A 14,128-nucleotide genomic window follows, 5' to 3' on the forward strand; every position below is an offset into this window, starting at 1 on the left:
CGGAGGTGGCACAGTTGCCAAACCCCCAAAGTAGAAAAGGCACTGTTGGCCTACACGTAAGTGTTGGGGTGAACCCCAGGCAGGTCAGGTCCTGATGGGACTGCATTGATGGGAGAGGAGGGTAGGTCATGGTATCCAGGTGACTGTGCCTGAGCATCTTCCTAGGTGCAAACAGGATGGGAGGTGGTCCTGAAGACGGCCCGATGCTTTCAAAGGAGGCAGCTGATGTTACGCCATTAGCTTCTCTCTTCTTCCATTCCTATCGGGTTCTGTATCCCTATCTGAAATTCAGATATGTAAATAGTGCGGAGGATGGAGAGAAGGGTGTGGTGGCCAGTGTTCATGACCTTTGTATGTTCTTTCTGCTCTGTAGTCTGGTCTAAGGCCTGTTCATAGCATTAGACCAGTAGACTTCCAGATGAAAATCCTGAGACATAACCCCTGCAGAGCTCAATATTGTCTCAAATATGAAAACATTAAATTCTGATACCATGAGATTACTGTTACTTTTCAGTATTTTTAAACAACAAATATAACTATTTCCTTCCATTAAAACCTTCCATTGTGGTCTTATGTTCGATTTTTTCTAGCAGTACTAATCACCTACTTTAAGGGGGTAGGGAAGCCTAGAGGGGTCTAGCTCCACATTGTCCGCAGCTCTGGACAGAAAGCAGAATCCATGATCTTCTGCCAAAGTAAGCTTATACATAACTCCTCTCTGGATTCCGATGCATTTGACTGGGCCTGTATATCAGTGTGGGGGGCTTTTGCACTCTTTCTAGAATCAAAGCAACCCAGGGTTTTGGAAGCACAGGGTGGAGTGACATGCTCTCCGTGATTCTGGGGAGGCTGAAGTCCTGGCTACAGGGAACTGTCCAGGAGTGTGGACGCAGTGAAACATCCAGGTCAGGGCCAGCCCAGCAAGCACCCAGAGCTCTGTGGACTCTTGCTTTTTCATTAAGGGAATGCTGATGAGAAACTGGACCAGAACAAAGCAAAACAAAGCTTAGGGAGCCTGGAATTTCATTTCTGTAATATTCTGTAAAACCAGCTTCTGTCAAAGATCTGAAGTTGAAAATACCTCACTTGTCTTAGGGAGAGGCATGGTAGTTGCCCTGATACTGCTCTCCGGCCATTCCCAGCAGGATCCCATCCACAGTCATAGGACTAGGGCCCGTGATGCGGTCACATGTATATGGGCACTTTGTGCACATGTGTGATTTTGTCACTTGCAAAATTGAAAATTCCCTGAATATATATAAAATGAGTATAATGTGATGTTTGACAGACCAAGTAAAATGCCCTCCCTCAGTCTCAGTCCCTGCTTCCTTCTTTCTCCTATACTGAATGTTCAGGTCACAAGGTTCTAGTGATTGAAGTCATTCTTGAATAACGCTGGGCCATGCTGCAATATTTGTGGCTGAGAGCTGGACCCTCGTCATTGCCACGTAGGTTGTCACCGAGGCAGGGTAACCCATGGTAACTAAGCTCGGATCGGTTAAGGGGCAGAGAGCCTCCCCTCTTTCCTGCTCTATAAAAGAGATCCAGGAAAGGGACCCTAGCAGCCTTGAGCTCTCAGCGTGGGTGAAGGTGTGGGAAGAAATGCCTAAGATCCCTGCAGCAGAGCGCACCAGCTGCAGAGACAAGGCCAGCATGTCACCGAACTTCAGACGCCAGGCTTACTTCATTCTGATCCTCCTGACTGCTCTAAGGGGAGAGAGCCGCTACCTAGAGGTGAGCCATTCTTCCTGGATCCTTAACACCTTTTCCTGGGAGTATTCAGCCAGGGACAGCAGGCAGGGCTTTGAGAGTCTCTGCTCTGCTGCATTTTATTTTCCCTAGTTCTTCTAGACTTGCTTTCTCCTTGCTTCTGAGCATCCTAACTGCTTGCTTTTCTCTGGCCGCTGAGGATGCCTGGGTACCCTGATCTGATGGAAAGAGTCTAAGATCCAGTCGTAGTCTCCAGACTCTGGCGAGACACGGACTCGCTCTCAGTTCGCTTCTCTGAGCTGCAAGGAGGGTGCCCTGCTCCTGGTCCACTGAACTTTTCCGGACTGATCTACTTTCCTTGCCAGGTGCAAGAAGCAGCGGACTATGACCCTTTCTTGCTCTTCAGCGCCAAACTGAAGCGGGACCTGTCCGGGGAGCAGGAGGAGCAGCCGTATCGCCGAGCTCTGCGTGAGTCGGGGCTATCTTGCTCCACTGTGTGGGCGCCCGGGAGGCGGGAGGCTTGGGCTCTGCACCTAGGACGTAGGCTTGCAGGATCTCCGGCCGGGGGCTGGCTGGGACCTCCTGGTTTTGGCATCCCCAAGGCTCCTTCCAAGCCAGAGCGAGGAAACCCAGTGCAGCCTAAGCTAGGAGCCCCGACATGGGGCACTGTGCGCTTCGGAGCCAGAGAAAGGAGCACGCTGAGAGCGGCTTCCTGAGGCAGCTGGGGACCCCTGGCTCCATGCTCTCCCCTAGGGTGCCTGGACATGCTGGGCCTCCCTGGCCAGTTCACCTTCACCGCCGACCAGCCGCAGCTGCACTGCGGCGTCTTCTTCATCGGGGATCCCGATGAGTTCATCACCATCCACTTCGACCTGGTCTCCATCGACTGCCAGGGTGGGGACATCCTGAAGGTGAGGGGGTTCCCGCTCCACGAAGCCCCAGTCCGCCTGGCCCTAAGCGTGTCTACCTGGGGGCAACACTGAAGCAATATGTTCCTGAGTTTCAATAGCTCACTGGGGGAGGCCCGGGAAGCTGCATTCCTAGGGAGGGTCTCTACAGGTCCAGCGCCCCTGGACGCTGGTGGTTTAGTTTTCCTTCTGTGCACTCCCCAACTCCTAGGAACTTCCTAGCACTTGAGCTTGCAGCGTGAGACGCTGCGGTGCAATCTGGGGCAGACAAAACATGGCAAAAATAATTAGCAGGAGCTCCCGAGTCTACCGCGAGAACCTCTTAGATGGCGAGCGAGCTCTCTCCTCTTGCCTTCTGAGATCTGAACCCACCTCGCTCTTCCAGGAGTGCAGAGGCTCTTTGGAGGCCGGCTGATGGGATTTGGGGATAGCAGGGCACACTGGTCGTGGGAGGACGCTGAAGGGAGTTCTGGTTTAAGGTGAGAAGGGAGGAGAATCACCGAGCCTCAGCACCCCCAGTTCAGTATCCACAACCACACAGGACGGGGGAGGCAAGCTGGATGGAGTTCTACTGCCCCAACAAAACAATCACGCTTGAGACTTTCAAAGCAGAACCATTTGGGAGCCATTTGTCAAGCTTGCTAGAAATAATTTGCTCCAGGTTGTCGGTAATGTTGCTATGGCGGACTCATTAAAATGGAGCCCTGCCGTGATTTTGAGAGTGGGGTCAGTTGACTTTGACCCTTTGTCCCAAAGCTGACTTAGGAAGCGATGAGGAAGTCTTACATGGCTTACTAGCCAGCACACAGCATTAAAAACCAACCAACTAACCAACCTATCATACACACACACACACACACATATATAAACTTGAGTTGATGATTTTTTTATGTGAAGAGTGAGCCACTGACGAAGAAGCCGCTGCTGCCCCCCCCCCCCCGCACCCCACCTTGAGCATTACTTTGACCCAATCACCTTGTGTACCCCAGGTTGGCCGCAAACTCATGATGCCTCTCAACTGCTGCAATACTGGGATTACAAACATCCTTCATCATATCCAGAACAATTTCGTTGTTGTTGTTGTTGTTACTTATTCTTTGAAAGGTGGTGGTGTTGCTCACATTTCACTGACTAAAGGCAAAACAGAAACCGAGGTCCAATGAAATCCAAATAGTGCTCCTGCAGAGTTCACCTGAATGTGGAAAAGGCAAAATAAAAAAGTCAGTGTTGTCTATAATTTCCTTTTACCGAACTAGTTGATAAAGTATAAAAAGGTGTGCTCATTTAGGGGAGCCTCGTTTGGAGGCTTATGCAGAAAAAAAAAGATTAATTGATAATATTACTTGAAACCAATCAAAATGCATATAAATGAAGAGCAAGCAGGTTGTGAGTAGGGGCTGCAGGTTCCTGGCTTATAAGTGAAGGCTCATTGCTGGGTAATTTTCCCCCTCTTTTCAACACATTTTGATTTCAGGAGTTGGCAAAAGTAACTGTTTATGTCTATACTATTATTATTATTATTATTATTACTATTATTTATCATCATCATCATCATCATTTGAAGGTATTTGATGGTTGGATCCTCAAGGGGGAGAAGTTCCCAAGTTCTCAGGATCACCCTCTACCCACCACGAAGCGGTACACAGATTTCTGTGAGGGTGGTCTTACCAGGAGCATCACATCTTCCCAGAATGTGGCCATGGTCTTCTTCCGGGTCCATGAACCAGGAAATGGATTCACATTAACCGTCACGAAAGTCCCCACCCTCTTCCGTAAGTAAGCTCAAGGAAAACACAGGACTCTCACAGGGTAGGAGGTAGTTCACAGACTTAAACCAAGGAGTGCTGTGAAGTCTTCATTCATTGTCATGAAAATCAAACCACAGTTTTTGATTTTCTTTCCCAGGCTGGGCAATACTCTAATATATGGTATATACACTTCTATTTTTCCTCCAAAGTCATGTTCTGCCCTCCCAAGGCATTCCAATGGGTTCAATAACTAACTTTAATCTCCCAAACCATCCTCCAGATACAGGATAAGCTTAAAGGATCAGTTGGTGCCAGAGCTTTGCAAACAAAGGCTGGAAGGGATGTGCTTCTGAGATGACGTGGGCAGATGTCATATCCTAAGGAGAGAAGTGGACCAGAGTGCCTCTGTGTCTCTGTCCTCTATGCTATCTTCTACCACAAAGCCGCCACCCTAACTCAGCTCATTTCTGATGGAGAAACACACAGATTATGCTGTCAAACTATAGCGCTGAAGCTGAAAGAGTGTGATTTTGAGCAAAATGAGTTCACACATCAGCTTATTTTCTCCTCAGGAGAAAATCCTGGGAGCTAGGGACATAGTTAAGTAGTATACCACTTGTCTGAGGGTGCACAGAACTTGAGTTTAAACTCCAGCATCAGGGAGGGAGAGGAGAGGGAGGGAGAGAGGGAGGGAGGGAGGGAGAGAGAGAGAGAGAGAGAGAGAGCGCACGAGCGAGAGCTGAAAATCTGAGGAGAGAGCTGAAAATCTGAGGCTATCTGGGAAGTAGAATGATTGGAGAAGACACATTTCTCCTTGGAATCTGCTTGGTGAAAAATCAGAATACGTCTTTCAGAAATGTCAAGGAATTTCACTTCTTTCTGAAATTAAGTGTAATAAAAAATATAAGGGGGTAAGTTAGTCCAAAGGCAATCCCATGCCTCTGTTTCATAGATAGAAGAATAACTTGGTTGTAAGTTCAGACTTGAAATAAAAAAGAAAAAGAAAAACTTCAGAAAACCTTAAGACTACCAAGATTTAAGAATTGGCCATTTAGTCAACAGTAAATGTACTCAATACCCAGCAAATAAGTGTTAGGTACAAAACTGTTGTCTATTTTATTCTCACCTGCTCCTGTCACTATCATGAAATCTTTAAAATAAAATTACTTATGGCTTTATTGTATATATATATATATATATATATATATATATATATATATATATATATATAAACCAACACCAAGGCTCCCAATTCTAGGGGTGAGGCTTTCTCACAGCATTAGCTTGACCATGCCCCTAGCTCCCTGGCTTCACCTTTGAACCTTGTTCTGCCAGCCTGGACCTAGACCCAACTTAATAGAATTGCTCCTGGAACTCCTCTCAGGCATGGCAGATAGAGTTCCTACCTTAGGATCATTGCAAACCAGAGACAAAGCTGAGAAGCCCCCCTTGTATCGAGCACTGCCGGACACATCCACATGTCACTGATGAGTTCTATTCCCCAGGCCCTGCCTTTTCCCAGGTTGTCATTGTGATATATTGTCATTGTGCTATCCACCCTCTCCTGGGCACAAAACCTAACCAGAGAGGCCCATCCTTAGAATGTTGGGATAGAAGAGTGTAGTCTATAAATATGGTCGTCCCCATTCATAACTATCCTGGGCACATGTGGTCAGTGGGCCCCAGGTTGGACATATCTACTAGACCATGAACTGAAATCTAGAATAAAAATATTGTGAATTTCTATTTAAAAAAACAAAACAGCATTCCAAATAATGTAATTGTAACCTTTCCCTCCTAAAGCTTGCAATGTCATCTCCCAGACTTCGAGCGGAAGGTTTACTCTTGTGGTCCCACACCAGCACCAAAACTGCAGCTTCTCCATCATCTACCCTGTGGCAATCAGAATCTCTGATCTCACCTTGGGACACGAGCCTGGCCTTCAGGTAAAGCTTACTTGCTCTTTGGCCATTCTGGAAAGCCACTGGTTTTTTATCAGAGCCCAAACACGCCTCGTGCCAGGAAGTCAGAACCGTGTGGCTCCAGGCTTTGAGTCTCCCGTGTGCTGCACTGGCTTTATCAAAGTCTACTTCAGTCACGCTGGAGGTAAACACTCAGGTGCCCCTTCTGACTACTCCGGTGCTTCTCTTGTGACATAGGAAATGCTTTCATTTGGTAAAGCTGCACTATGTAATTACAATTGAACGCTCTTGTACTTTCCTCTTTTGCAAAAATCCTCTCCTAGCCGAGCCTCCGGTGAGTCATCGACACAGCTGCTTTTCTGATCATTGGCATTTTCTTTTGATTCGAAGGAAGTCTCTCTCATTGACAGAGCACCGCGCTAGGAAAAAATGCTAACGGTGGCATAAAATATGAAATTGAATTTTGATATTGAAAAAAAAAGCAGTAAAGTTTTGAAGAGCATGTTGTATGACATTTTGCCTGAGGGAAAAAAATTCGCTGTGAAATTCCTACCAACTTGCTTTCATATCAGTTTCTGTATGTGCCTTAAAATGCATGCTGGCTTGACTGTATTTATTTGCACAGATAGTGACTTCTCTGTGACTCACACTCATTTCCTCTTCCTTGTTTAGAGGCCTAAGTTAAAATAACACATGCTTTTGGTGATAGCGGAGGCAGCCAGCATTCTTAAACATACAGATCTTTGTGGAAACTGAATAAGGAAGATGGCTGAGAAAAATCATTTCTATCCAACTTCCTCAGCCCCCGGATTCCTATGCCTTCACCCCTTCTTTGTTGTTGTTTTGGACCTTGATGGAGGAGTGGTCCTTTCCTAAGGATGTCTGTCTGAATGCTTTGGGTCCAACCTGATAGCGTTTGTATGCCACGCCATTCTTTGGGTGCAGTCTAGAAGGTGGAAGGTGTGGTAACAGATTGGGAGGTGGGCTTTAGGTATTGGAGCTCTAAGAATAATTTTGGTATTCCCCCTAACATTTTAGAGCCTACTGTGTTCTAGGCATCAGTTCCTTTAAAATCTACCTTTTGTGGCCTGGATATTGAAAGCTAGATATGGTCGCTTACACTTGCAATCCCAGCACTGGGAGACTGAGATAGGAGAACCTCTTGGACCAGGCTAGCCTGGACTACACAGCATGATCTTCCCTTTACCATTATCACAATAATGATGATGATGATAATGATAATAATAACAATAATAATAAATTCCTCTGTACAAGGGACTATTCTAGATTCTAAAAGTAAGCAATGAACAAGGCAGGTCCTGCTCATAGGAATCCTATTTTTTAGTGGGCTGACAAGCAAAAATATCACAGATTTCAAATCACGGTAAGTCTGTACAGAAAATACAGCACAGTGGTTTGATAGACAGGAGCAGGAAAGTGGGTAGACAGAGAGAGCTGCCTGAGACAATGTGGCAGGAAGGGAAACTACTGAGAAGAAGATGCTTTGATCAGAGCAGTAGACCAGAAGGGGCAGCAGTCATGGGAAGAAGGAGGAGCAGAGGAACAGTGATGCCAGGCAGAAACAGGCTTGGTGGATCCTAGGACCAGGAAAGAGCACGTAAAGAGGGGGCTGTGTAGTGCAGAAGATGCTGTCCGTCTGAAGAAGGTGTGTGCAGCAGGTGCCGTGGAAAAGCTATGGGTTCCAGCAGGAATGACCCGATGTGTGCTAGCTGAAGGTCACTGTGGCGCCCACCTGGTGAGTGGGCTGGGGACAGTCTGCCTTTCTCATGGCCCCTGTGAGAAGACTCTTTGATTGTTGTTAGGGAACCACTCAAGATCATTCCACTACACTACAGCTTTCTTGTGTGCCGGGAGGAGAGGCTTCAGGTGTTCATAATGAGCAGTGGGGCTCTACTTCCAGTTCAACAAGCTGGGGTGTGCCTTTGGCACAAGGTCTTGGTCTAGTAAGAGATGGTAGGAGCTTACCATTTCAGCAAAGACATGCAGGAGCTACCAAGGGGCCCAGAAGCCCAGACAGGTACCTAGGCAGCTCACTTTCTGCCACTGTTTATAAAAAAACCTAAGAGGATTACTGAGAGGAGAGACATCATCATCTCTCACCAAGTGGAAACTTCCGCCTGTCTACTCATGGGAAAGGCAATTATGTTCTTTCATTCCTAAATAGCTTATTTGACTCTCGGTTCACAAACTAGTGCACAGTGGGCCTAATTAAATCTTTATTTCATCATGCAATGAAATTATGTTTGAAGTAACTAAGCATACAGCCATGCACATAGTAGGCCCTTTAAACATAAGCAGCTCCTGTTTTCTCCCTTCCTTAGCCAAATACTTGCCACTATATAATGTTTTAATTTTAGTTCCTAATCATATTTCGATGTCCTTCTAAATGTCTGATATGTGTGCACCTGCGTGGGTGGGTGTTTAAAGTTCTGAGTTTTAGATTTTAGCTCCCATGTGTCAGGGCTTATCTGGTTAACTTGTGGCCACTGGCCACATACCACTAGGTCTCTTAATGAGTACACATCAATGAATAACAGGGTCTCTGGCAACAGGGAGTGGGAGACAGTCCAGAATAAAAACGTGGAGTCGTGATTAAAACTTCATTAAGAATTTCAGACACATTTGCAAGCGTGGTAGCTCACCCCTATAATCCCAGCATTCAGGAGGATTGAATGAACTCAAGGCTAACCTGGGCATGTGAAGCAGGGGCCAAGTACAACATTTAGGATTGAGAATGCATGCTTTTTGTGTGTTGAGTGAGGCAAAGAAATCACTTGGCTGAGAACAGTGGGAGGATTCTGGGAAGTAGGAAACGATGGTTTCATAGGCTTAGGATGAATTCTTCTGAGTCCCATGAAAAGGATTTGTTTTCATTGAAAGGAAAGAGTAAGAGGTAAGTTTGACTAACTGGAGCCCCAAATCACAGTTCTATTCTTTTATATATATACCCATGAGTAATCTACATCCTTACTTGCAGAAGAGACATGTTCCAAGAACAGAAATATTCCTTTATTAACAAGAGGAAAGGAAGCAAGCTGAGGGAGAACATAGAGTTTAAATATACAAATTATAATATAATTATAAACTGCAGGTGACTGGGCTTCCTTTAATCTGACTGCGTGCATTAAGATGTCCAAATGACTTGGCTTGTGTCCAAGGACACCCAGGTTATGTTCATACATCTTATTCTGAGCATACGAATTCCAGTTTCATTTTTCCAGTCATTGAATTTAGCCCTTAAAAAGCGCTCATACATTCAAAAATGACTAATCAACTGATTTAGAAAACTGATTCTTGGGAGTTTGTTTCTGTTTTTCACCTACAATGATTTCTGGATTCCAATGTTTGAGTCAGAAGCACAGAGGCTGAAGGCTGACAGAGTGTATTCACTGACCTCTCTTGGCTCAGTTTGGCCTCTGCAAGAGGTTTACGTGCATCTTGCTCTGTCCACTGCTGTATCCTCTTAGAAACCCTCGGATGACTGTGGTTGGACTGGCGACTTCGTGGAGCTGTTGGGAGGAAACGGATTGGACCCCTCCAAGATGATGCCTTTAGCAGAGCTGTGCTTCCCCCTTCGAGGCCCTGGTGAGACAGTTCTTCTGTTGTATTTACGTAGCCGTCAGGGTGATTTCCTTAAATAAAATGCCCCAACTTTTAATATATAGGAAGACAAATTCTATCAAAAAATTGTTTTATATGTCAAGCCAATGTGAGAATTTTACTTGAGTCTACGTATAGTATCAGAACTTATCACTTCAGTTCAGCACCAAAAGAGAATCCTAGAGAGCAGCTAGGATGTGTATTTAAGGAAAACTATGAAAAAGACAATGTTTCTCCACTTTAGGGAAGATCTCTGCTTTTATTCTTTGGAGATTAACAATTCAAATGGTAAAAAGTATCTGTGAATGGTAACAGTATAACAATGAAATAATAAATAACTTTGCCACCTGTATATGATACATTCTCATGTATGCATACATGTGTAGGTATATATACATATATCGATATGTATATATGATATGTATACACATATGTATGGGGCTGGATTATTTACAGCAAATTTTTTATAATTTATATTTATAATAGCTGGATTATTTATAGCAGAACAGCAAGATTTCTAGAGCCCCTCCAAGCCCCTGAGTTTCCCCAACTTCTGCAGCTACACTCGCCTCTCAAAGGCCATCGCTCCCCAGAGGCAAGTTCTGAAATCTCAAAGTGCCCATCATTAATACAAAGCTACTTTGGGATGAGGCTGCCAAAAGGGGCCAGCCCTGCCTTTCCTGGCACCAGTGAGGATGCTCGAGCTGAGGTGTGTGAGGATGGGGTACCAACTACTGACCGCATGACCAAACTAATAAACTGTGTGTGGTGGGGGAGGTTCCCATAGTGCGGTCCTGTAAAGGTTGCCCTCTACTTTACACCTGTACTTTAGGTTACAGGAATCGTCGGTAGTCTGGAAAGAGACAAATTAAAACCGAAGGCACTCCAGGGCCCTTCAGGCTCCCTTCTCGCGCACCCCCACAGACCCTCCTCTAACTAGGTAATGAGGTTGCAAAGCAGACCGCTGTTCTGATCAGTTGTATCCTGATGTTAAAATAAGGTCACGTTACCAGTATTTTCTTCTCTCTGAGCCCTCGGTAAACAAAACAGCTCTGAAAGAGAAGTCATGCACATAGGTAGGCAGGAAGGCCTTACCTGATATGTCCTGCCCCCTCCTCAGATTCAGGGGTGTGGAAATGGCTCCATGAGACAGGTAGGACTGGACTAAGGCAAGTTATCTCACTGAGGCAAAGATTGCTTCCTAAACGTGTCTAAACTTACTTTGTTGAAGCTGAGAAGATTTTTTTTTTTTTTAAGTAGGTTCTCAGTAAGTAGCCCAGGCTGGCCTTGAACTCTCAGCCTCTGGAGGGCTAGGATCACGGGTGCACACGACCGCGCCCAGAGGAATCTTTTGTACTGACTGGCCTTTACGCTGACGTAAGCTGTCATTGATTGTGGCCATGATGGCAGTCTTCTGTAGTCACCTTCTGAGGCTCTGCGTGGTTCCGGGGCTGGTGTGAGAAATGGCCTTTAGAGATACGTATTTGAGTGGAGTAAAAAGATGGGATTGGCTTGAAGAATGCTTGTGACTTAAAATCAGATAACTACAGCCATCTTATTTCTGCTTGAATTATAGGACTTAGCTTAGTTTTGTAAATGGGTGTAAGGAAGGCCAAAAAAAAAAAAAAAAAAACCCAAAACCAAAACCAAAAACCCAAACCTGCTTTGTCTAAATTATGGGCACAGTTAAACCAATGTTAAGTGATTTAAAGCTTGAATTGTATCATTCTCTGGTTTATTTTAGATAGTTTAATCCTATCACTCAGGAGGCAGAGGCAGGTGGATCTCTGTGAGTTCGAGGCCAGCCTGGTCTACAGAGCGAAATCCAGGAAAAGCTCCAAAACTACACAGAGAAACCCTGTCTCAAAAAACCAAAAAAAAAAAAAAAAAATTTTTTTTTCTTATTCATTTATTTGTGTGGTGCTATGTGGTGCATATGCCAGATGCTTTACCACTGAGTTACGTATCTGGCACATGTAGCTTCCTCCTCCTCCTCCTCCTCCTCCTCCTCCTCCTCCTTGTCCTTCCACCCTCCCTGTTTCCATGTACTCTAAGTTTAGTCCAAAACCATAGAACCATTAGAGACCCTGTCCCTGAAATTAAATTTTGTTAGAAATTATGTCAAAACAAATAGTATGCACATTCACTAAAGGAACCGGGACGTATTATGTAGATTAAAGTTCAGAGTGACACCAGAGAGAAAAACCACCTTCCGAATTATCTACAGGAAGATAAACATGGCCTCCAGGCAGCAGTTAGTCTGGGTTCTTCCATATCTGTATTTTAAAGAAGTCAGGGTGGAAACTTATCTTGCTTTCAAACAGACTTTCACCTTACTGACGTTATCATGCCGCTTTGCTTCCTTGGCACCCGGGGATGTGTTTGTGGTGGCATGCCTCAGAATCGAGAAAAAACCTGTAGATAGCAAGTATGAGGGAGAGACTGAGAAAATTAAAATAGCAGAAAGAATGATTATAGGGCAGATAACACGTGTGTCAGGAATCAAACTATGGCTGTAGAAATGAACGGAAAGTCATTTTTCATGAAAATAATGTGACTCTCATTGTGAGCTGCTTGGGCACACCGGCCAGGAGAAGGGACAGACAGGTGTCAGATGCCCGTTCAGACAATGAAAATACTGGTTGTAAGCCAAGTGAGAATGTTCAAAGCTATTCCATACCAGGACAGTTTGAAGGGTGTTGGTAAACAACAGAAAATTGGTTCTCAACCTCGACCCCTTTGGTGGTCAAATACATATTAGATATCCTGCATATTAGATATTTACCTTACGATTCATAACAGTAGCAAAATTACAGTTATGACGTATCAATGACATAATTGTATGGTTGGGGTCACCACAACATGAAGAACTGTATTAAAGGGTCGTGGCGAACCACCGCAATAGAACAAAATCTTGTCTACTCAGTGTGTACCCACTCTGTGCAAAGGAGGTGCTGAGAACGGAACTCAGGACCTCGAGAAGAGCAGCCAGTGCTCTTAACCGCTGAGCCGTCTCTCCAGCTCCCAATTATATATTTTTAAAAAGATGTTTTGTACTCAGGAGGCAGAGGCAGGAGAGTCTCTGTGAGTTCGAGGCCAGCCTGGTCTACAAAGCAAGTTCCAGGAAAGGCGCAAAGCTACACAGATAAACCCTGTCTTGAAAAACCAAAAAAAAAAAAAAAGATGTTTTGACTGAAAGTGACTTGACTATGTGAGGGCAAGGTGCCACTCATGGCCCTATCCCACATTCACTGTTTAATTTACAAATGGAAAGCACTGGTTTTACTCTGTGTTCTATGACCTGTTGGAAAACATTTATTATTTTCCCCCCCTGATCAATTACAGTCCAGATGAAAATCAGCTGTGACAACATCGTGGTGCGCATGGTCTCCAGCGGAAAACAGACCAACCGCGTGACATTTGAGTTTCGCCAGCTGGAACCGTCCGAGCTTGAAACCTCGAACGGAAATAGCATCCCGGAATTCTGTTTGTCTCGTCCTGAATAACCGGCTCAGTGATTGACGTGCTGCCAGTTGAGTGACAGTTATTGTAGCTGATCTTGACGGGCAGCGAGTGAAAGGCTTTCCATGGCAGTCAGTATTCCAGGCCTCGAACACGTGCACACATGAGTGTCAGTTTTGCTTCCTTTTGGTGTGTCAAAGAACAGAAGACAGACAACAGCTTGGCGGTTTGGGTGTGCTGCGTACATGAACTGGCGAAGCAAGGCTTAGCCAGGGAGGGAAACAGTTGTGTGGCGGGGACAGATGCCACGAGGCGAGGAAGATGACGGCACTCACAGGCTCATGACCGAATAGAAACGTGTCTGGGGTATACCAAAGGAATTGTATCTGTTATTTGTACTTCATACTTCTGTTTACAAATTGTAGCTATTAGTTATTCATTGGTCGTACTTGTTTTTTTTTTTTTTAAACCAACACTTTGTAGCATGGGAACCAAAAAAAAAAAAAAAAAAAGACCACCTTTCTGTTCACAAATCCAAATGTGAATAAAATATACGCAGAATGTTGGCATCCTGACGGCCTGATGTATTGGGTTCCCTGGGCGGTCCCTGCCTTACATTACTCCGGAGTGGTGATGTGGGTTATGCAGAGCCGAGGGAGAATTGCAGTAGGCACAATGACTGTCCCTGGCCAGGAAGCAGGGAGTGCACATGTGCTTTCCACAAGCCGCTGAGGCAACTCAGAGTACATGTTTTCAT

General features: G+C 45.2%; 1 protein-coding gene across 1 annotated transcript; it reads left to right on the plus strand.

Moving 5' to 3' along the window:
• Window positions 1–1,411: 1,411 nt before the first annotated feature.
• On the plus strand, window positions 1,412–13,859 carry Crhbp (corticotropin releasing hormone binding protein). The gene is made up of 7 exons (XM_052743531.1): window positions 1,412–1,734; window positions 2,076–2,178; window positions 2,464–2,621; window positions 4,183–4,390; window positions 6,170–6,312; window positions 9,777–9,894; window positions 13,255–13,859. The coding sequence occupies exons 1-7, from the start codon at window positions 1,477–1,479 to the stop codon at window positions 13,413–13,415; spliced, it is 1,149 nt and encodes a 382-aa protein (XP_052599491.1). The 5' UTR covers window positions 1,412–1,476; the 3' UTR covers window positions 13,416–13,859.
• Window positions 13,860–14,128: the final 269 nt, after the last annotated feature.

The sequence above is a fragment of the Peromyscus californicus genome, unplaced genomic scaffold (genome assembly GCF_007827085.1).
Source record: "Peromyscus californicus insignis strain IS unplaced genomic scaffold, ASM782708v3 Scaffold_18__1_contigs__length_77618521, whole genome shotgun sequence".
Classification (NCBI taxonomy): domain Eukaryota; kingdom Metazoa; phylum Chordata; class Mammalia; order Rodentia; family Cricetidae; genus Peromyscus; species Peromyscus californicus.